General features: G+C 36.2%; 2 protein-coding genes across 16 annotated transcripts in view; one reads left to right on the top strand and one right to left on the bottom strand.

The window, feature by feature from the left end:
* Positions 1–929: 929 nt before the first annotated feature.
* On the top strand, positions 930–14,322 carry LOC18437449 (transthyretin-like protein). 5 transcript variants are annotated; one of them, XR_016047851.1, is made up of 8 exons: positions 930–1,150; positions 2,122–2,213; positions 2,402–2,459; positions 3,065–3,166; positions 3,567–3,723; positions 12,909–13,194; positions 13,553–13,949; positions 14,111–14,322. XR_016047851.1 is itself a non-coding variant. In XM_011626277.3 (7 exons), the coding sequence occupies exons 1-7, from the start codon at positions 1,013–1,015 to the stop codon at positions 13,710–13,712; spliced, it is 993 nt and encodes a 330-aa protein (XP_011624579.1). In that variant the 5' UTR covers positions 930–1,012; the 3' UTR covers positions 13,713–14,062. The 5 variants fall into 5 exon arrangements, 2 of the variants coding, with proteins under 2 accessions (XP_011624579.1, XP_006847720.1); XR_002281520.2 differs by having other exon boundaries at positions 12,891–13,194; XR_016047852.1 differs by lacking the exon at positions 14,111–14,322 and adding an exon at positions 8,591–8,950 and having other exon boundaries at positions 9,044–13,194; positions 13,553–14,062.
* A 2,535-nt stretch (positions 14,323–16,857) lies between these two features.
* The window catches only part of LOC18437448 (3-hydroxyisobutyryl-CoA hydrolase 1), a 28,157-nt gene continuing 21,361 nt past the window's right edge, over positions 16,858–23,653 (bottom strand). For 8 of the 11 annotated variants that reach the window (XR_016047849.1, XR_016047850.1, XM_011626275.3 and 5 more), the window contains 2 exons: positions 17,986–18,027; positions 16,858–17,299 (listed from right to left, as the gene is read on the bottom strand). Coding sequence is in view for 9 of the 11 variants with exons in the window: in XM_011626275.3 (XP_011624577.1) it covers positions 17,159–17,299; positions 17,986–18,027 (183 nt within the window). In the remaining 2 variants the exon portion in view is untranslated. The remainder of the gene's footprint in view (positions 17,300–17,985; positions 18,028–23,653) is intronic. The other 3 variants (XM_011626276.3, XM_088856100.1, XM_088856101.1) reach the window with 1 other exon arrangement.

Here is a 23,653-nt window from a genome sequence, read left to right as displayed (position 1 = left end):
TATTGCTCCAAAACACATGCACACACACACGCGCACACACACACACACACACATATATATATATCTATAGATCTTTATGTTATTATAAGTTGTGAAATAGATAGTCTCATTTCAGAAATTTTAGTGTTATAAAACTTGTGGTGTGACAGTAGTATATGCTATCAAACAATGGAACTTAGGTGTAAATTTTGAATATAAAAAGAATTTCATTTTAAAATAAAGAGAAAAATTTATGAAAAAATCTCCTTTGATTATTAAAGCTATCAAAAAGTGGGACTTAGGTGTTAATTTTCAATAAAAAAAGTTTCATTTTAAAAATAAAGGGAAAAATTTATGGAACAAATCTCCTTTGATGATTAGAATTAAAAAAATAGTTGAATACTCTTTTTTTTATTGCACAAGCCCCATTTTTAAGAGTGTATATCATATTTTAATTTTACTCTTTTTGTTATATCAGATTAATTATATCAGATTAAGTTCAAATTTAGAGAATTGGTCTTATCAACACTTCACATTTATAAAAATTTATTAAAAAATAATTTAAAATAAATAAAATAACTATAATACCTTTTAAATTTTGAAATTTGTAAAGTTATATAATTAAATTAAATTTAATTATATATTTTTTTTCTAAGAGAAGCATGGATGCTTAAGATTCAAGCTTTATCGAGCATATAGAAAAAATCAAAATACGTTATAAAGTGAGATTTAAGTTTCAAATATAAAATTCATGAAATTACTCTTGAATTTTTAAAATAAAAAATTGTATTAATCTCCCATCAAAATTATGACTTCTGTGAACAAAGAGCGCCAAAATCGTACTCGAGAGGATCCGTTTCGGTAAATTTCGCTCTCGATAAATTTCAGAAAAATTTCGGATTCGGTAAATTTCAGTGACTTAAGACACAAGGTGCAGTGCCCTGTGACCTGAATCTAGCACCATTGTAGCTCCATATTTTTTTGGATGTTTTGATTCTTTTTTCTTCTCTGGAGAAACCCTAGAATTATCGCGATGGAGTTAGGGTTTGGGGAGAGGGATTTCACGGCTTGTTGCGGTAGCAAGAAATTTGCAGAGGAGATGAGCAGAGCCGGGCCCTTCACCTCTCTTGAGCAGGCATTAGAAGCATCAAGAGACATCTGGTTTAACAAGGTTTTGATTTTTCCCTTTTTGGGTTTTTCACCTTTGTAAAAACTCTGGTTTTTGTGTTTTTAAGTATATTTTTCTGGGTTTTTTTTTTGTTATTATTCTGGTATTCAAGTACTAGTCTTTTGGTAATTTCCCGGGAATTAGATTTTGATTGAATTTTTTAGTGATTTTTGTGAAGTTTCTTTCATGAAATTAATTGTGGTTTGGTTCATTTCTATTAATATAGATCCAGAGTGTATTAGTAAGTTCTATGGTTTGTTCCATTTTCACTGAAATATCGTGGAATTAAACTGCATTGGGAAAAGTTTGCTTCTTTTTGGTGAAATTTGTATGATTTTAGGTATTAATTAGGGTCTGTTTCACTCTGAAAATTTCTCGGATTATATTGGCATTATCTGCAGCTTGCTTCATTTTGTAATAAAATTTTTATTGGGTTTCAATGGATTGAACTAAAAGATTTAGCGTGTTTACAATTCTATCTAGTTTTTGTTTAATTATATGTAAAATATTCCTGATAGAGTTTGAGAGGTCTGCTTCATTTAGAGCAAAGTTCTATAAGGCATCGTCAAATTTTTATAGTTTTTATTGATTTTTATGGTAGATTATTGGGATATTTGCTCTCTTGTGAATAATGAATTTTAGGAATTTACCAGAAATTTTGACATTTCGTATGGTCTTTTCATATGAAATTCTGTTGGGTTTCAGGAGTTCCATTTTCTGTAGAACATGACTTTGGCAAAATGTTCCATAACATGGTAGTATACTGGTAGGGTTTGTGTTATTTTCATGTAGCTTTCTATGCTATTCTGGAATTACGGTTTTTGGTTAGGGTTTTAGTAAGAGAACTGTAGGCTTCTATCACTTTTTGCTTCCATCTATTTTTTGCAACACTTTTTTTTTTTCCCCTTATTTTGAACCCTTTTTTTTTATTTAGTTTTGAGGCTTTGCCTTATTTTGAAGCTTTCTGATTGTAGGTTGATATAAATGGCTGGCTTGAAGCTTTTGCTGCTCACCCACAAATTGGAGAAACCCCATCTGTTAATGAGAAAAATGAGACAAGTGCAAAGTGAGATCTTTTTCTTCTATACCGTTTCCTATTGTAATATTTAATTGTTCATTCTATTGATAACACTTGGATTTGGTATTTTGATTTCAATATGCAGTTCACATCTGTTGATTGAGGTTTTCTCCCTTTATCATTTCCTCTTTTAGTGAAACTTAAAACTAATTTAACAAGAGTTGGTCAATTTTTAGGTGGAGCAAAGGAGAGCAATCAATAGCTCTTGCGACTGCTAGTAATTGTAGTTTGCAGGTATGAGCCACTCTTCTGAGACTAACAATTTTTGCTAATTTTGACAATGTAGAATGTTTCTCTAATTTCTAGTATATTATAACACAGCTTGGAATTCAAAGACACTTAATTTTTTTTAGTATCAATAAGCAATGTGCCTTAATATTTTCAATGAATGATTCTACAGTGGTTTCCGAATGACTGTCCATACAAACCGCATCTTTTGATTATCAGACTGTTGCTCAAATGACACAATGATATCGGTTATGAATAATGTTAAAGGTCATAATTTCAAAGACACATAATTTTTTTTTAGTATCAATAAGCAAATGTGCCTTAATATTTTCAAATGAATGATTCTACAGTGGTTTCCAAATGGCTGTTTATACAATCCGCGTCTTTTGATTATCAGACTCTTGCTCAAATTACACAATGATACCGGTTCTGAATAATGTTAAAAGTTATAATTTAAACCAATTCATTAGTACCACTGTTCATACAAACCGCATCTTTTGATTATCAGACTGTTGCTCAAATTACACAATGATATCGGTTATGAATAATGTTAAAAGTCATAATTTAAACCAATTGTGATTAATGAATTGCTATTATTGTCTTTTTTATAGGAACTCTCTGAATGGAATTCCTGGTATAAGCAAAAGTTTGGATTTGTTTTCCTTACATGTGCATCTGGGAAGAGCTCAGCTGAAATACTTGGAGAATTGAAGGTTAGATCTCTGTGTATGTCATAATTTGTGCTATTTTCTTTTTTCATGACTTATAATGTCATTGGATTCTTTTTTTTTTTTTTCGGTGTGCGTGTTTGCACATGTGTGTGTGTGAGAGAGAGAGAGAGAGAGGGGGGAGAGAGAGAGAGGGGCGGAAAGCGGGAGAGGGAGAGGGAGAGGGGGGAAGAGAGAGAGGTATCTTGCTTTCCATTCAAGAGCTAGGTTGAGAGTAATACACTGAGAATTAATAGAATTAGTTCTCTACGTGATTTTTTTCATTGTCTGTTTTGGCTTGTGTGGCTAAACATGATTTTATGTCTATTGAAATTGTTATTTTCATTCTGTTTTGGCTTGTGTGGCTAAACATGATTATGTCTATTGAAATGGAATGTTTTTGCAGAAACGCTTCTCAAATAGGCTCATTGTTGAACTTGAGATTGCTGCTCAGGAGCAGATGAAAATAACAGAGTTGCGCCTTGTAAAGCTCTTTGATGCCAGAGATTCAAGAACTCCTCATGCCATTAACCAGCCTCCTACTGGCTCCATGTTGAAACAAGGTAGGGTAATTGCACTTAAACTGGCTTGCACCTAGGTTTTTGCGCAACACAATTTCAATACTTTATGTTCGTGTATAAATTCCAATATTAAATGGGGTTGGATCATTTTTTTAATTTTAACTGTTTTCTCTTTCATTAAACCATATTGAAATGTTCAATAATGTTTAGTTGCCTTGAAAGGCCTTTATATAATTTCAGTTGGAAGTTCCAACAGCAAAAAGAATGCATGTGTACCTTCACAAACTCTGTGACAAAACTGGCTGGAAATGTTATAGTATAACTACTCATTCCTAGTAATGTTAAGGGTGTCTTTGTGTGTTCCTTTTCTCACTAAGGCATCAGTTCCAGCATTGGGTTTCTGCTATATATTCTTTAAAGAGACTACAATGCTTAATGCTATCTATTTAACTTCTGAGAATATTGCATCTAGTTTCCATTTCCCCAGCCTGTGCCCATGATGTAGTTCTCTGAACAAGTGAATAACCTTCCACTAAAAGGTGACCCCAGGATGGATCAAACTCTTCAGGCCTTGAAGCAAAGCACAGGCTTTTGCTTCCACGGTGTCAGTGGTGCCAAGCAGTCTCGAGAAAGATAAAAGCTCTTTTCCTCAATCATCTGTAAATAGTTTCCAGAAGAGCTGTCATGAAGATTCATCCTAACAGAACCTTGTGACAGTGATATAAGGCAATATGCTTTCAGTGGCTCTATGGTCAATTAAAACATATCCCTAGAATTCCTTTCTTAAAGGCGGTCCATAGTGTGGTAGGGGTCTTGATCTTGTTGATGATGGTTGAGTTGTTTGGCCCAAGCAGAATGAACTAGCGTCTATTAAATGATCGAGGGTAGTACAAGCCTTACATTTTTATTTGAGCTTCTACTGTCTATAGTATTAGGGGATGCTTGAATGTGCCCGATGTCACTAATAATTCACTTTTCGGATAAAAGTATTGGCTATGATGATTTGTATGTTTCTTGATAGTCTCTTATAAAAATATCTATGATATACCTTTCATTGGATTCCTATATGTGCTGTTAAAATGTTGTATTATCTTTATCCAGTATAATTTACCTTCTTCTGTCAGGGCGTTTTCTATTTGTTTGGCAACATAATCTCTCGCACTTCATGACACAGAAGAAAAATTCAAAAAAAAATTTAATATTTTTTTTCTTAGGGATAGGAAGAGATAAGTTAGGTGGGCGTGAGTTTTTGGTGTGTTAGTTGTTTTGGGAAGCCTTATCGTTAAACCATAGCAAATAGGTAGGGGTTTTTATGGACTTTAGGAGATTTAGTTAGATTTAGTTAGAGATTTAGGGGTATCATGTAGAAAGAAAGAAAGATTTAAGGAGATCTAGATATGGGAAAAGATAATGGATAAAGATTGAGGAAAGGAGGAGGAAAATAGGGCTGAGAGAGAGAGAGTTTTAGGCGTGAGAGAGAGTTTTAGAGTGAGAAAGAGAGCTTTATTTTTTGGGTTCCTTTATTTATTTATTTATTTATTTTTGAAGTCTATTTAAAGGGAAGAAGTCCCTCATTGTGAAGAATATAGATCAGATTGAGTAAAGTTGATCTTGTGAAAATATATTATTGGGGTGGATTCCCTTGCAAACCTTGAGAAGGGTATATTCTCTCAAACTTTAATTTTATTTTTATTTATTTTTGGTTTATTATTATTTCTTCCTGTATTAGTTGGTATTAGAGCAACGAACCCAAATCTAATCTTGCTATGGATGATCGCCTAGGACAAGTTTTAGAAAATTTGACCAAAGTCATGGACGATGTTCGAACCGAATTTCGTGAAATGATCAGCAATTACAACAGTTGGAGAATAATCTTCATCACGAAGAGGGTGCTCGCAACTATGAAGATCTGACACCAGATTTCGTCATAGATCGAGACCCACGACTAACTAAGGGTGTCGATCTTGATTGTGACCTCACATTGTGATGCAAGAACCACGATCTGAGGAGCATCCTCGTGATCTTGGTTTCAGCTCATTTTTCCCAAGTTTTACAAGGAATTTGAAAACGAAAAAGAAATCACGATTGAGCTCGAGATCTCAATGTTCTACTTCGAGATAAGCACGAAGCAGATGACTCAAACTATTGAAGAAATTGAAGAAAAAGTACCAAGGAGTGTGGTGGGACTTCATCACCAACTTTTGAGAAGGCCACTAAAAGATTTGAGTTCGATAAGCTCGAGGTCGAGCTTCTCCCAACCCAGGGAGAATGACGCAGAAGACTTTTTTTTTTTTAAATTGAATATATATATATATATATATAGGGATAGGAAGAGATAAGTTTGGTGGGCGTGAGTTTTTGGCACGTGAGTTGTTTTAGGAAGCTTTGCCTTTAAACCATAAAAAATCATTAGTTAAGTAGGGGTAATCTTTGAAATTCCTATTTTCATGTACTTAGGAGATTTAAATAGACATCTGGGGGCACCACATATGAAGAAGGAGAGATTTAAGGAGATCTAGATATGGGAAAAGATAATGGATACAGATTGAGGAAAGGAGGAGGAAAATAGGGCGTGAGAGAGAGAGAGTTTTAGGGCATGGGAGAGAGAGAGTTTTAGAGAGAGAAACAAAGTTTTATTTTTTGGTTTCTTTTTTTTGTTTTTTTGTTTTTTTTCTAAAGTCTATTTAAAGGGAAGAAGTCCCTCATTGTAAAGAAGAGAGATTGGAATTGAATAAAGTTAATATTGTGAAAAGATCTTTCTGGGGTGGATTCCGTTGCAGACCTTGAAAGATGGTATATTCTCTCAAAATTTTATTTATTTATTTATTTTTTAATTTTTTAATTTTCTCCCTACATCACTTCAAAATTTCTATAAAGAAAACCCAAAGAGTTAGATGTCTCTCTCTATAAGGGGACATATGATAATTGGAAAGCGAGGGGTGTTTGTTTGGGAGAAGGTTTGTCTCTTGAAGATTAACCTTCCCTATTACTGTAGCACTTCCGCATTTGATGCGTATGGAGTGCTACAATTAAAAGTTCTTAGTTCTATATTGCACTCAAATGGACATACCCACGGAAGCCAAACCTTCGCAAGGTTTTTTCGTGCAGGCCTCGCGGTTTGAAGGGGAAAACCCCCTTCAAGCGCTTTGCTATACCTTTCTCCCAACCTTTCCCAGCTGCTTGTGATTTGAGATTCTCTGTCCCCTGCAAAGCCCTAACCCGCCTTCAACCTGGTGCCTCTCTCTCTCTATATCTATCTTCTTCGTCTCTCTCCCATTTGCTCTCTCTCTTCCTGTGCTAACCGAAATCTTTTGCTCTCTCTCCTAAACCCCAAAACTCTCTTTCCTCTATCTCATGGTCTCTCCCTGCAAATCCCTCTCTGCTGGCCCAAAAATCTCTCTCTCTCTCCTTTCTAATCCAAATCTCACTCTCTCTCCTCTCTTTTTCTCTGGAACCCATAAATCTCTCTCTCTCTCTCTCTAATTCCTCTCTCATCTGCTTTCTCTCCCTTTCCCTTTGCTAACCCAAAATCTCTCGCTCGTTCTCCCTCTCTCCTCTCTCTCTCTCACTGAAACCACCAAATCTCTCTCTTGCTCTCTCTCTTTGCAATAGTAGTGAAAAGATCTACAAAAGTAGGAAATTGTGTTTGAGGTATGGAAGCTGCAATGGAAATGTGTACCTGCAAGTTTTTATCTTATATTTTTCTTGAGAGAACTTTAGATTTTTTGTTATAATGTAGGCATGTTGTGTGCTGTTTTCCTTTTGTTTCATCACTTGTGTCTTGTCATTGTGCTCTCTTTCTTTTTTGAGCCACTTTGGTGGTACCTTTTATATTGTTGCTTTCCTTTCCGCTAGCTGAATGGCTCAGATATTTGATTGAAAGGATTTGTCTAGGTAATTAATAAAATTTCAAAAAATTCAGAAGTCTTTGATTGAGTGTATGCGTTAGCATTGAAGTTACTAGGCTGAGTCCTTGTTTAAATTTGAATTATAATAGAAGTTAATAAGTTTGCCTGCGTGCTTGTGATCTTTCTGTTTTGTTTACTTGTAGATTTGCATCCCTGGTTTTTTTTTGGTTCTTTTTTGTTGGTTCATGATTATCTTGGATGTTATGTGCTTGTGATTTACCCTACAATGTCACATCATCTTGGTTGCTAGTACTTGCTAGATGCTGGTATATTTTCCAAGTGCTTGGTTGGTCGCTAGGTAATTGGTATATGCTTTGTTTAACTATGGGATCTTTTAATTGCATTCGACTAGTCTCTCTCCCCCTCTCTCTTCTTTCTTCTCGCTCTCTCAATCTCTGTCCTAGTCTCTCCTTCTCTCTCTCTCTCTCTCTCTCTTTCTCTCTCTCTCTCTCTCTCTCTCTCACTCTCTCTGATTTTGACTGTCAACTTGGGGAAATATTCTGAAGTCCGTGCATTCTTTTCTTCCGTGTTTTTTTAATCTACTTCTATATGAAATTAGTATATAGATATTGGTTTTGGTATTAGCCATGATACTCCTGTTTTCGGGTTAAGTACATAGACTTTGATTTTTCAGTATTAATGGGGGAGTAAGGGGGATGTTTGTTGTATGTCTAGTTTGGGATTTCTAGTTCTTCGGAACAAAGGAAAGACTTTACAATGCAGATGGATGATAGTATGTTGATACTATGTTGGTACGTGCATATGTACATATATACATACAAGCATAGAGCATACAAACATGATATACATTAGAAGTACATGGACCCTACAACAAGGATGAAGCAAAATCTCACTTAATTGCTATATGTTGGAGTGTTCAAGGATGATTTTGTGGGAAACCCAATCATTTGACATCGAATGTGGTATGGTATTTAAAGAGAAGTATGGTGAACTTCTTAAATATAGCATAATATATTTGTGTTTTTTTTCTCTCTCTGAAGGGATGCAGCCTCACTCATCATCTGCAAGTATAGCTGCAATTTAGGAAACAGATCAAACATGGCTGAAAGTGGTAGAAGAATTCCCCAGTGGACCTCAAAAGAGGACGAATTCTTCATTGATATCATGGTAAAAGAGATCAAGAAAGGGGGAGACTTTAAGGATGCATGGCAACGGATGATGAAGACCATGAGAGACAACTTTGGGGAGTTGTATGATTGTGAGAGGCTGAAGAGTAAGTACAAGTTCTTTAGGAATTTGTACAATAATGTCAACGAACTCCGCAATATATCAGATTTTGGCTGGGACGAAGGAAAGAGGATGGTGACTGCTGAACGGCTGTATGCGCGGATGACATAGTGGTGAGTGACGAGCCCTTTCCATCCCTTTTCATATGCTTGAAGATGTTTCGATGCAATGGTCCACCAAAATCAATATGTGTTTTGTATTTGCAGGCAAATGAATGGCCAAAGAAATATCATAAGATTGGAGAAGATATTCTCTGGTGGGTTGGTAAATGGGTCGCCTATGTTAAGTGGGGGCTGGCCTTTCTTCAGGTGGGAGTGACCTTCAAGATACTGGTGGGCAAGGCGCCGACACATCATTTGATGCCCTCTACATAGCAGTGCCACAAGTAGAGCCGGAAGTTAAGGAGGATATCGGCTCATCCCCCTCTGTTTGGACACTGTTCTCTGGGACAAAGAGGCGATGCTCTCAGGCTCCAACAACTCAACGCCGAAGGAGGGGGAAACCGACCACCAAGGAGACCATAGCTGCAGCTATGACAGTGATGGCAGAGATCATAAGGAGTTTGTGAGTAGCCGGAATGATCCTGTCTTGGCCGCTGCTTCATTGGCCAGGAAGAATAGGAAGGAGTGCATACAAATTGTTGAAAGTATGTGGAAGCGAGGGGAAGTTGATGTTCATGTCATCCCAAAAGGCATGGCGGATATTTCAAGATGCTTCAAAGGCTGGGATGTTTTTAATCTTGAAGGAGTCAAGGCATCAAAAGCCTTTCTTGGAGGATGAGACCTTAATCTGTGTATTGGAACTATTAGGGATACTTGTGTATTGGAAGTTCTAGGAATACTACTAGGTGTTTAATACTTTCCTCCTATGTATATAATGGAAGTTGTTTTGGAGATGGGCTGTCTGGTGGCCAACCATGTCAAGGGAATCAACCAAACATGCATGATTAGGTGCTACTTGAGTTTGACTCTTATATGAGCGGACGCTTTTGAATCATGATGCATTTTGAAGTGTGCTTTGATGGGGAGAAACAGAGCATTACATTTTAATTTGATAGTTTCTGTCATAGGTAGACCGTTCTTGGTGGGATGTTTATATGTTTGCATCATGACACAATGTTCAGTATGATTCATATTGCATCATCTTAAATTATTGACCTCAACATCTTTTATGGTTGCTCTTGAAGGTGGTATGTTCACTTTCCATTTATCCACATCAGAAACACACACAGACCTCTCTCAACAACAAAAATGACAGTGACATTGATCATGTGGTATTCATATGGGTTTTTTCTCTTTCAAATTTTGTGGTTTAGGCATGGAGAGTTGTTGATAGCACAAGTAGAGCTTATTGGAGACGATTGCACTGTACAATAAAGAAAGATAGAGGGCAATTATGCACAAAAATAAAGAAGATAGGGATTAATCATCACAAAAAAGAAAGAATACTTTATTGTATAACAATAATGTTATAATGTATTGTATTACATTACTCAACACCGCAGTGGATGTTGTAGAAGATAACATTGGCTTCCCCCTACATACACACACACACACACTCTCTCTCTTTCTCGTCCTAAGTCAGTGGCTGTCTTTTCTTTATAGGAATACATGGACTCTTCTAAGTGAGTTTTTGTTTGTCTTTTGGATTGGATACTTGTGAAAAGGCCATATTATTAATGGCATCTCTGTTTGGGAGAGGGAGAGAGAGCATAATGGACTCCTTATACATTTGATTTGAACCTTTCATTTTGTTAAACCTGTTGAAGATCAGGAGTGTATCGAATATCTCCTTTATCCAAGACATGTCGGCCTCATATTACTAAAAAATGAACGGAAGTTTGAAACTGGCGTATTCACAGGTCTCTAGAAGCCAACACTTTCCATGTTCAATCAAATATAGGTACCCAGAACTTCCTTAATATTCCGGGCAGGTTATCAAACACAATTACGAACAAATTCCAAAAAGATAACATTCCAATTCTTAGGAAAAAAGAACTTCCAGTTTCTAGGGAATGTTTACTCTCCAGCAATGAGACAGCCTCAGGTGAGCGCTATAGGAAACCAAGGCATGGCTTTCTCCGCCGAAGGAGAAAGGAGAGGAAAGTTGCAGAAAACCCAGATAGGTGGTCTGTAACTTTCCTAGGAATCTTGGGAGACATTGAATGGGGGGTATGACCTCTTCATTTCTCATTTTCCCACGCATCCTCTCCCTCCCTCAACCTCAACTCTTTCACTTCAACCATAGCCATATCTCAAACTCACACTCTCCACCGCAATGTTTATCTCTATCTCATGCTTTCACTCTTTCTCTACCTTGCAAAGATCTGCGCCTTATTGCTTCAGCTCAAGCTTGTCTATTTTTCAACTCAAGCTTTTTTGTTATTCACTTCAAGCTTGTTTGTTATTGCTTTGGTTCGGCTTGCTTTGAGCTTTGTTGTCAGGCTTTCTCTCGAAGCTCCAGCAATGTTCCATGCTTTCTATGTTATTCTCTATATTGATGCTTTCTCTGCTATTGCTTTGGGGCTTTTGTGTTATTGATTTTGGGCTTTCTATGTTATAGACTCAGGGTTTTTCTCTGTATGTTGACGTTAGGGTTTCTGTTATTGATTTAGGGCTTTTCTCAGTTATTAATTTTGGTCTTTCAATCAAGGCTTTTTTCTCTGTTAGGGTTTCTTGTATTATAGATTTTCTACTCGGAAATAGGGTTTTCTTTAGTATACTTTTTTTTGATGAGGGGTTTGTTGGGGCTTCTTGTGGAGGCTAGGGGTTTTTGTTGGGTTCTTAGGGAGAGAGTTGGGGAAGAGAAGAGGTATGCTGTAAGAGATTGATATTATTTGGTGGAGAAATTGTTGGGATTTAAAGAGGGAAGATGAGGAAATAGTGGATATTTTTTATGCAAAGGGAAGATGGAGTAGTTTTTAGAGTGAGAAAAAGGAGGAGAGAAAGGGTAGGGTTTGGAAATGGATGAGAAGAGCTCCGAAGGTTTGGTCAAATTGCAAAAATTCAAAATGCAGTTGTGTTTTGGGTTAGAGTAACTAACCAAGCAATACTAATACTGGCCAAACATCTAAAAAAGGTAATATACTTGCCAAACAACTAGCAACATAATATTATTAAAAATATCTTAAATTTAGACAAAAAGTTTCGTTCAAGTGGAAGGTTCAAAAGGGGCAAGGGGTAGACCCAAAAAGACATGGGTGGAAGTAGTGAGAAAAAATATGGGGACTTATGGCCTCACTGAGGGTATGGCTCTTAAGAGAGCAGAATGATAGACCAGGATTCATGTAACCGACTCCAATTAGTTGAAAAAAAGCTTTGACGATGATGATGATCCTAAATTTAGACAAAGTAACACACAGTTGATGGAATTAATTTCCACCTAAACATGCCCTTAAAGTATTGATATCTATTATTACTTTATGAAAGAGAACTTTACAGTTACATGCAAGTGATTGAATCTCTAAAATTTAATTTGCTGAAGGCTTAGATACTCATTTTGTGTGTTTGGATGACTTGATTGGGTAAATTACTTCATATTGCTAGTCTGAAGGGCCCAAATCCCTAGAAGCTTAGCGATCGGGGTGAGACTTTCCAAGGTTTTATAAAGTCCAGGTTTCAATAAAAAATGTTTGGCACACTCTTCTCATGACCCAGGCTTAAAATCACTCCATAAAGCCTGTTTTGGGGTTAGAGTAAAGAAGACTAGGTTCCCGGAAAACCTGGGTAATATTTTACCCAGGTATTATGGGAAAGCCAGTCTCTATCATTATTTATCAATAATTGTTAAGAGCCATGGCTATTAATGCATATGAAGGTGATTTTGGCATGTTTGCATATACGTTCTCAATGCTCTCTTCCCCCCCCCTCCCTCTCTCTCTCTCTCTCTCACACACACACACACACGCACATAGAGCCATGGCTGTTTATGCATATGAACTTGTGACTGTGGCATGTTGCATTCATTTTCTCATTGCTTTCTCAATGCATTTTTAGAATCTATGGAACCCCCCTATTCTTTGAAGATCTTCAGATTATAAGTTTCTTGGCATAGATTTTCGGGTTGTTGCAGATGAGCGTATCGGGAGAATTGGAGCACATTTAAGCCTTAGCACTGATAAAACATTAGCAGTGCCATCAAGAACCCGTCCGCCCATTACCACACATGTTTTAGATGTTTCAGTTGGGCGACCAGGAGTTGGCATTGAGGTGAGTCTTGAGAAGTGGGAAGGAAGTGGGTCGCTAGGGTTTTCCAATGCACAAAATGTTGATGGTTGGTCACTGTTGGGTGCATCAGTCACTGACTCAGATGGCCGGAGTGGGCGGCTGTTGCCGGTAGTGGACCGTGTGCCTAATGGGTTTGTGCTTTCTTTCCCTCTCTTTCATGACCATTGACCTTGGTACTCTTGGTTCTATGTGCTTTAACCCTCTCTCTCTCTCTCTCTCTCTCTCTCTCTTTTTCTCTCTATCATTCCTTTGATTTTTTCAGAAACAAGAATCTGCTCTTGCATAGTCAATGTTTATTCTTGAAAGCTTGACCCCTGTATTTAATATACCAGATATTAATTTGGAACTGGTTTCCCTTCTTTTACATTCTTGAAAGCTTGACCCCTGTATTTAATATACCAGATACTAAATTTGGAACTGGTTTCCCTTCTTTTACATCTTTTATTTGTTACTTCCTTATATGGCTTATTTTTATTTATTTTATTGCAGGTATTATCGGATAAGTTTTAATACTGGCAAGTATTTGAAGGCGGGGTTTTTTCCTTATGTTTCGATCGTATTTGAGATCAAGGAGACACAGGTGTTGGAACATTTTCATGTTCCATTGCTGCTCTCTCCATATTCTTTCAGCACCTACCGGGGGAGCTAGGACTTCTCCATCCCTTGCATTTAGATTTCAAGTTTTCTCTCTCCCTCTCTGGTCTTGCATCAACTAGAGTTGAAAATGCCCCATTTCACCTTCACTAATCTCTCTCTCTCTGGACTTGAATGCAACTAGCGGCATAAGTTTCTGATTTCAGCTTGACCGCTGTGTGTGTGTGTGTGAAGCTGTGATGGGGTTGTGGCTTACCTGTAAACTTGGGCTGGAGGCCCCAAATTATACAAGGTGCAGTGGCTTACATGTAAACTTGGGGGCTAGATACTCCAAATTGTACAGGCTTTCTTGATGCTTGATTTCTCCAGTTTATTGAATTTCTTGTGCCTTGCTTTCGGTGGTTCTGATTAGGATTTTTAATCTCTAAGTATTGTTTTTGTTTTGGCTTGTAGGAGTTTGATAGCTAAGGACAGGTCTCAATTGTTCTTTTGAAGTCAAGTGAGAGCCTTTTCAACTGAAAGGACTGTATTTTGTTTCTCTCTAAATTAGGTTCCTATTTCATGGTTTGTATGCTATAAGAACCTTTATCTTTACCTCAGAATGGTTGCAATTATCCCTGGTTATCAATTGCAAAAGTGCGGGGCGCATAATTTCCGTGCACAAAGCTTGGGGATATGTTACACTTTTCAGGCCCCGTCAATGATAACAGCCTCGGCCAATGTTCGAAAATTTGGCGAGTCCGGCTGCAGCCAAAATCCCGAGGCGGGGCCTAGGGCGTTCTTGCTCTTAGGCACCCACCTCGGCGTAGGCAGTAGACTCAAGGCGGTCGTCTTGGAACAACTTGGCTGAGGGCAGAGAAAGGTCCCTTGGGCAAGGGTCCCTTTCCCCTCCCCTCCCTTATCAATCACTGATTTTGGCTGCACTAACGGAAATTGTGGGCTATTGGCGAACAGTTAATGATTAATTTGAAGAATTGAGTTATAATTTATGTTGATTATTTCAGAAAGATAGCTTTTTTTATTCTTTAAAACATGATTTTGAAATGATTGATAAAAAGGATCAGATGCAATGTTGTGTTAGTTTTGTGTTTTAGTTGGATGGGAGATTAATTACAAGAAAATTAAGAAATTGGTTAAACTATACAAAGAATTGTAAGAATTTGGACAAAGTACCAGTGCAATACATGATGTCATGCTACACAACAAAGAATTTGTGTGAAAAAGAAAAAAATGTTGCGTATATTCCTTCGTGTATGTGTTTGAAGTGATTGGGAATTTGGGATATTGTTGTTTGAAACAAATAAACTATTTTACGCACCAAAAAAAGAAAAAAAAAAGCCCATCTTGAGGGGGTTTTAGCAAAAGTCCTGTATACTATAGAAGTATATAGTAAGACCGTTTGCTTTTGGGGCAGCTATGGTTTGTTGGAAGTCTCCCTCCGGCTTAGAGATTTCCACTGGCAATGCCACTGTCCCATCCTTTCTTAATCTAAAGGGGGCCGTTCGTATAGAGCCGAGGCTCTAAACAATCAAATTAGAGCCCACCTTCAAATATTGTCGAGAAACATAGTTTTAACATTAAAAAGTTTTGTGATAGCCTTAAATTATAGTTTTATTGTTAGTTATAAAAGTTAAAGCTTCAAAAGTAGTGTAGATTGAGTAGATCTATGATAACTTGAATATCTTGAAAATTGACGGTCTACAAAATGCACTATTTCTAAAACTTGAAATCTATTTTTTTTTCGTGTCCATGCATCTTGATGTCGAGATGATCAATTTGATAATATTTGGACATCAAGACAACATCTTCTAGTGAAAGTTTTGAGGTAGGCTCTAATTTGACTGTTTAGAGCCTAGGCTCTATATAAACTTTCCCTACTCTAAAATGTTAAGGCTACTGAACAAACTAGCAGCATTTTATGAGAAAGCGGCTCCGTATATTGCAGAGTATGATGCCGATTGCTCGGAATTCTCCCTCGTGGACAGTGATTTCGGATAAACCAAACATGCCCCTAGTGTAGAAAGGTTACAATCGCCTCTTTCTATGTCATATAGGTGGTAACGGGTCGGGCCCCACAGGACCCAAAAAAAACTTTATGGAACCCGGACTCAGACCTGACTAGACTCAATCCGGACTAGGACCCAAACCCAACCTAAAAATAAAAATATGCATATATTTAAGAAGCATGTTAAATATATACATGTATTACTTAAATATTATAACTAAAATATAGAACTATATTGATTTATATGTTAATATAATTCTGGTCGGATCCAGGTCGGGTCCACCTAGGACCCAGACCCGAATAATGTTCAGGTCCTTGTTTTGGACCGATACCCGTACTTGGGTCGGATCCCAGGTCGGGGATGGATCCATTGCCACTCCTGTCTATGACTGGAGTAGTGGCGGCTAATGTTCCAAAAAACCGACACCAAGGCTACTAGGGGTCATGGCCACCTAGGCGACTGGACAAGCGCCTAGAAACACCTTCGCCTTGGGGGTTGCAACGGCACCTTGGTTATAGCCTATTTACACCTCACCAACTTTTTCTAGCAACTTTTCCCTAAAAAAAGATGTTTTCTAGCTAATATCCCCTACATAAAAAGTTCACTAATTTTGGATGAAAATATCATTCCCTTACATAATAAATTATTTTCGTTAAAGAGGGCGGTCTGGCATTTTGAACAAGCGATCTGGAGATTTTGTTTTTGCTGAAATGGGCGGTCCAGCGTTTCAATGTAGCGGTTCGGTGTTTCAGGGGGCGGTCCGACGATTATTTTTTACTGGAATAGGCGGTCTGGCATTTGGAAGTTACGGTCCGGCATTTTGAAGTTGCAATCTGGCATTTTGAAAGGCCAGTCTGGTGTTTTGATGTGGCAGTCCGGAATTTTGAAGTTCGCCAGACTGAGTAGTCTGGCATTGTACAAATGCGGTACGGTGTTTCCTTTTATTGGGATCTAAAAATGAGGGATGGTATTTTCGTAAAAAAAGATGTAACTTTTTGAGTTGGTGGTATTAGTTATAAAAGATGGTTTTTGAGAAAAATAAATGAGAAAAGTTTAAAGTGGGGGTAGTGTCTAAAAATTATATTTTTGAGGGTTTTTAGCAATTCTCCCTTTAAACAACTACCTTGTTGGTATTAAATTGTTGACTGAATCACCTCATTAATTTTTTAGGGTATTTGACCATCAGTAATGATGTTTTCCTGATAAAACAACAAATTTATAAATATAAAATCTGGCTAAAATAAAGGTAATCACTACAGCATGATGATGCTCCACAAATATACTTGTTTGTATTTTTAAGAAAAAAAAGTTTTACTCTAATAACAAGAGATCTAGCATTACCCCTCTCCAATTTCAGTTGAAACCCTCCAAAGCATGGCCTAAGATGGGGGAAGGGTGTAAGGAGCAGGCTACGTAGGAGCTCTTCCACCTACTTTTGTTTAAGTAAACCATGCAACTAATGGTTGCATAAGGTGGTGCCATCATCCCAAGGTCTTCAAAGTCTAGTTTTAGCCAAGTTGTATATTGAATTCTTCCTTGGAGATAATTCCAAATCTCTCCATCCTTCTTTATCCACCTTGGAGAAGTAGTGATCCACCATCTCCTCACTCACTAGCTCCAATTTAGATGGCTTCCACTACAAAAACCAAACACATTTAATTTAGATAAGGGCAAGCTTTCTATACTTCTTTTATTGTATAAAACTTATATACTTCCCTATCTAACGATCCATTATGAACTGACTATTGAGATGGCCCCAATTACAACGTCATGTCTCTACACTATTTTATTTTTAAAATTTTCTACAAAACATTTTGACACCAAATTTTGGACGTCTACTACTCTCTTAAAATTGGACTTGTAAATAATATAAAAAAAATATTCCCAAAAAAATAAAATGACCAAAATGCTCCATGGAGATAATGGAACGTACCAAATTTGAGATGATGGCACATACCGAATTTAGTATTTTACCAAAAGTATTTTTAAATATTTTGTTTAGGTACACCCCATTGAGATGATGGCACATACCAAATTTTATATCCATATAAATTTTAGAAAAAAAATAAAAAATAAAATACTTTGAGACGTTGGATCTAAATCAAAAGATCAGTGGCTCATTTGATCTAATTGGATGGCTGGATGGAGGGGAGAGTATATATCTTCTATACAGTAGGGGAACTAAATCTAAAGATTAGACTAAAAAACCACTTCTTTTTATTGGTAACAGTGGCAGTGACTAAAAAAAGTAAAATAAGTTGTGAGAAAATGGAATGAATCCGGAAAAGAAAAGCAGCTATTATTGTCATTCTTGCATTGCACCTTTGGGCTTTTATCCTTGTCCAACATGATTGCCCTGGCACCCTGCACATGAATATCAGTTCTTATTTCGAATCACCATGGGATTCTACTACAGGTTTTTTAACTAAAGAACATGATAAAATATGGAAGCCTACTATTTTGTTATGAAGATGGATGATAAATGGGTCAAGTCACCTGGTCCACCTGACCAAGTCCGGTTTTGGATCCGCTAGCTAGACCAGGTAGATCAGGTTCGAGTCCAAGCCAGGCATAAACATATGTATCTCCACAAACACACGAACACACCCACACACACATATGGAAAACTCTTAAAAATACTTATAGGCGAAATTGAATAGTATTTCGACCTGCTACGAACATGCTATGTTTGTGCAATACCGCAACGGATATAGTGGGTCCATTGCGGTACCGCAACAAACATAGTGTGTCTGTTGCGGTCTTTTAATCTACGCCATCCAAAAAACTCAGACGACGCCGAGCCTATAGGTGAAAATACTATTCATTTTCGTCCATAGGTATTGTATAGTGGCTTCATATATATATATATATATATATATATATATATATATATATATATATATATATATATATATATATATATATATATATATATATATATATATATATATATATATATATATATATATATATATATATATATATATATATGGATAAAGTTCCTGTACGCCCATGTGCATATTGCTACAGTAGACGCCCAACAACATATATATATATATATATATAAACCAAAAATAAAGAGAAAGATAGGAAATACTATAAAAAGACTAAAAGAAAACTAATCAATAAATTTTCTCCCAATACAAAGAAAAAGAGAAAGTTACCCGTGTGCTATAAGTGTGGTAAAGTAGGACATTATAAGCACCAATGTAAATTAAAAAAGAAAATAGAATCATTAAATATAAATGATACAACAAAATCAAAATTATATAATATATTTAATTATGATTTTTCATCTTCTACTTCTACTGATTCCCATATAGATCAAATCCATGATGATGATTTAATATGGACAGAATCTTCTGATTCCACCAATGCTTCAGATACAGAATCCTCCAATTCATTCGAAGATAATGATTGTCGTTGTCCAATATCAACACATAATGTGCACACACTTACCCAAGAAGATAATTTCATCTTCGATATTATTGATAAAATTATTGATCCAGATGAAAAAAGAGCTATCATTACTTAATTTATTGCTATTACAAAAAATAAAGCAAAATCACTTCCTATCAATAAAACTCCGGACGAATATAATTTTTCCTCCATAATGAAAAGAGTAAGTGATCAACACACTTCTCAACAAAAAGAACCTACCATTTCAGATCTTAAGAAAGAAATCAAAGAAATAAAGACTGAAATAGTTCAATTAAAAACTCGAATTAAATCATTGGAATTACAACAAATGTTTCAACAAGATTCAGACACAAATGAAATAGAATTTGATGAATTAATGAAATATGATTTACAACCATCATCAGATATCCCTGAATCTTCAAAAGCTAAAATAGTACCTATTCCCTCTTTTAATCTAATAGACAAAACAGTAATACAAAAATGGTTTGTCCAAGTCAAAATTATTGTTGCTAACGATTATAGTTTTGACACACCAGCTCTCATAGATTCTGGTGCTGATTTGAATTATATCAATGAAGGACTTGTACCTTCAAAATATTTTGACAAGACTACTCAAATATTAAATACAGCAGATGGAAGTAGATTATTTATCAAATATAAATTATCCAATGCTTCTGTTTGTAACAATCACCAATGCATTGATACACCATTCATAATGGTAAAAGGATTAAGCCAATCAGTAATTTTAGTAGTTCCATTCCTTACTTTGTTATATCCTTTAACCATAGATGAAACAGGAATATCTTCAACTATTCAAAATATTCCAATACATTTTAATTTTATCCATAAATCAAAAGTAAAAGAATTAAATAATGTGAAAAGTCAATTAAGGGACAAAGAAAGATTTCTTTGTACTCTTAAACAAGAAATTAAATATAAGGTAATTGAAGAACAATTACAAATTCCTTCAATACAACAAAAGATCCAAACATTACAACAACATATAGAAACTTCAATATGTAGTGAGCATCCCAATGCTTTTTGGGAAAGAAAGAAGCACAGTATCAGTTTACCATATGAACAAGGATTTGATGAAAAATAAATACCTACTAAAGCTAGACCAATACAAATGAATACTATTCTATTAGATATGTGTAAAAAAGAGATTAATGATCTTCAAAATAAAAAGCTTATAAGACCAAGCTCCTCACCTTGGAGCTGTGCAGCCTTTTATGTTAATAAAAATGCTGAAAAGAAACGAGGAGTTCCTAGGCTTGTTATTAATTATAAACCTTTGAATAAAGTCTTAAAATGGATTAGATATCCTATTCCCAATAAAAAAGACTTATTAGATAGAGTTGCTCAAGCATGTATCTTTTCTAAATTTGATATGAAATCAGGATACTGGCAAATACAAATTCAAGAACAAGATAAATACAAAACTGCATTTAATTTTGCATTTGGTCAATATGAATGGAATGTTATGCCCTTTGGTCTCAAAAATGCTCCATCAGAATTCCAGAAAATAATGAATGATGTTTTTAATGCCTATCATCATTTTATGAATGTTTATATTGATGAGGTGTTAATACTCTCTGAATCAATCGAACAACATATTAAACACATTAATACTTTTATACATGCAGTCTAGAATGCTGGATTAGTTGATTCAGCTAAAAAGATAACCTTATTTAAAACTAATATTCGCTTTCTTGGTCATATGATCCATCATGGAACCATTATTCCCATAGATAGATCAATACAATTTGCAGATAAGTTTCCTGATCAAATACTTCATAAAAAAGAACTTCAAAGGTTCCTAGGTTGTTTGAATTATATTAGTGATTTTTATCCTAACCGTACTTTAGATTCTAAACCTTTATATGATAGACTCAAAAAGAATCCTCCACCATGGACCGATAGTCATACCAAGGCAGTACAGGTAAACAAAAGTAAGGTAAAGACACTCGAATGTCTCTCCCTTCCCCATCCAACTGCTTTTAAAAAAATAGAATGTGATGCTTCTGATAAAGGTTTAGGTGGCATTCTCAAACAAAAAATAGATTCTCAAGAACAATTACTTCGTTATACTTCAAGAGCCTGGAATACTGCCCAATTAAATTATTCCATGGTCAAAAAGGAACTATTAGCTATAGTTCATTGTGTTACTAAATTTCAAAGTGATATTTTAAATCAACATTTCTTAATACGAACTGACTGCAAAGCAGCCAAAGATATCTTGCAAAAAGATGTTCAAAATTTGGTTTCTAAACAAATATTTGCTCGTTGGCAGGCCATACTCTCTGCCTTTGATTTTTCTATCGAACATCTTCTCGGGTCTTCCAATTCACTCCCTGATTTTTTAACCCGTGAATTTTTGCAGGGGGGGCAACACTGACTCTAACGACGAACAGCCCTTATATCTTGCATTGGAACTGTTTGAAGAAAATAAGAATATTAATATTTCACCTTTACTTTCACCTATCAATATGGGTTCTCGAGATACTCCTCGCAGAGATAAACAACCCATGACCAGTAAAATAATACCATGTGAAGGAGAACAACCGCCTTTGGCAATCCGTTCACCTTCCCACTCTCCTGTCCATCAAATTACCTATTCTGAAGCTACGGCTTCAAAACCCATATATTCTCCAGCACAAAGAAAATCTGCTACTCCATCTAATATACCCAAATCTGTCTATATTGAAAGAGCCTATCTCATGGATATTACTATCGATGAGAAACATATAAACACTGAACCCATAAAACTTGCTCCTCTTTATCTACTCAACCATCTTAACCCTTCTAATGGGGATAAAACAAGAGAATACTTTGAAGCAATATTAATGGAAACATGATCTGTTTCTATAGTCCATTATTATCAACAAAATACTCGGACTATTGCATATTCTAAAGTCCAGATCAAAAATATACTTTCCTATGAAGAGTGGGGTTGTAATCCCGCGCATGGAAAGAAACTTCAAAATCCAGATTTTTCATATAAATATTTCAAGTATGCCGAATACATTGAGGCATGGCACAAATTTTTATATTATCAAAATCCCAATTATACTCATAGCTGGTATATCCAGTTTAGACTACCTATTTCAGAAAGATTCCCCACCTGGTTTAAAAACTGGTTTTTTGTGTGGGGTTTAACTTCTCACATTTTACCTCCTGCCTTTAAAACAGTGCAGGAAAAGTTCCAAGTATATAACCAGAGCGATAACACCATAGACAGTCACCTCTATTTTATGGCTTTATACCAGATACCTTGGATAATGAAATGGGAATATACCATCTCCCCTGATACCACCTCTGATTACACATACATACCTAGACTTAGAAAGACCATTTCAGTAAAATGGTGGGACATCTTTAATATGGACCCATCCTCACTCACTCCAAAAAGAATTCCTCAAAAAGCCCTAGAAAAACCCCAAAGCCAGAATACAGCCAATACTTCTTTTGACTTTCCCACATACCTAAAAAATATGCTGCAATCAAACCCTAATGCCTCAAAAGAGACATTAGAAAAACAGATGAAACAAATATTTGCTGAAGCAGGGAGAAAGCCAGTCTCTTCTGAAGAAACAGTGCAATCCTCTCCCTTGCATACCAATCAATACCTCAATCTCCCGATGGAAGATCCGGAAGAAGAAACTAATCCAGACGTAGACGATCCGGATGAGTTCAGTCAAAGACCATAAAGCACATTCAATCACCATCAAAATATTGTCAATAGTCCACCAAAAAAGAAGATTCCCTTCTAATCTCATCACCGACATAAAGAATCCCTTTCAATCTCATCACCGACAACCTACTGTACAGAGATTTTGCATCGACACAACAAGACAAGAAAAGAATTGTGGCACCGACACAACAGGACAAAATAAGCACTATGCCAGATGCTTTCACTGTGGCCATCATCAGAAAAAGACAAACAATACTGTAGCAGATGCTTTCCTTTTTGTCGTTTTTTATTTTGTTTTTATCCCTTTATGTCAAGTCACTTACCTTTACGTCTCATCTCCTACCTTTATGTCCCCTCTTCTTTGCTTCAAGCCGAAGGAACCTTCTCTATATAAGGCCGACCTCTTCTTTCTCCAACCAAGGTCGCACCATCTGCTCTAAGGTCGAAACCTCCCTCCTCTCTTAAGAGGTCTCCTCCTCATCTCTTCTCTTCTCATACCTTCACTCAGAACCTCTCTTCTTCTTCTGAAATTTCTCTTTCTCCCCTGAGCCACCAAGGTTGCTCCTTCCTTCACACCTTCTTCATCCTGCTCGACAGACCAGAACACTTCATACATCCAACAATATCAGCTACTATGACCTCGTAGCCAAAAATATTCCAGATTCAATAAACTCTCCTTTTTTGAATATGTGTGACTGCAATTTTCCTTCCCTTCCGTCATATTGCCCAAATAACTTGAAATTATTTTCGAGCTATTGTATATGCACTCAGTGAGTCTTCATCTTCATAATCCTCTTTTGTTTCTTTTATTTGATACTCTTTCCTGCCTTCCCTTTAATCTTTATGATTCCGATTTTTTCTGCTTTTCCAGTCATT

The sequence above is a fragment of the Amborella trichopoda genome, chromosome 13 (genome assembly GCF_054954075.1).
Source record: "Amborella trichopoda isolate Santa Cruz 75 chromosome 13, AtrichopodaSantaCruz75HAP2 v2.0, whole genome shotgun sequence".
NCBI lineage: Eukaryota > Viridiplantae > Streptophyta > Magnoliopsida > Amborellales > Amborellaceae > Amborella > Amborella trichopoda.
Note: the sequence above shows the minus strand (reverse complement) of the source record. Positions and strands in the feature narration are given on the sequence as shown.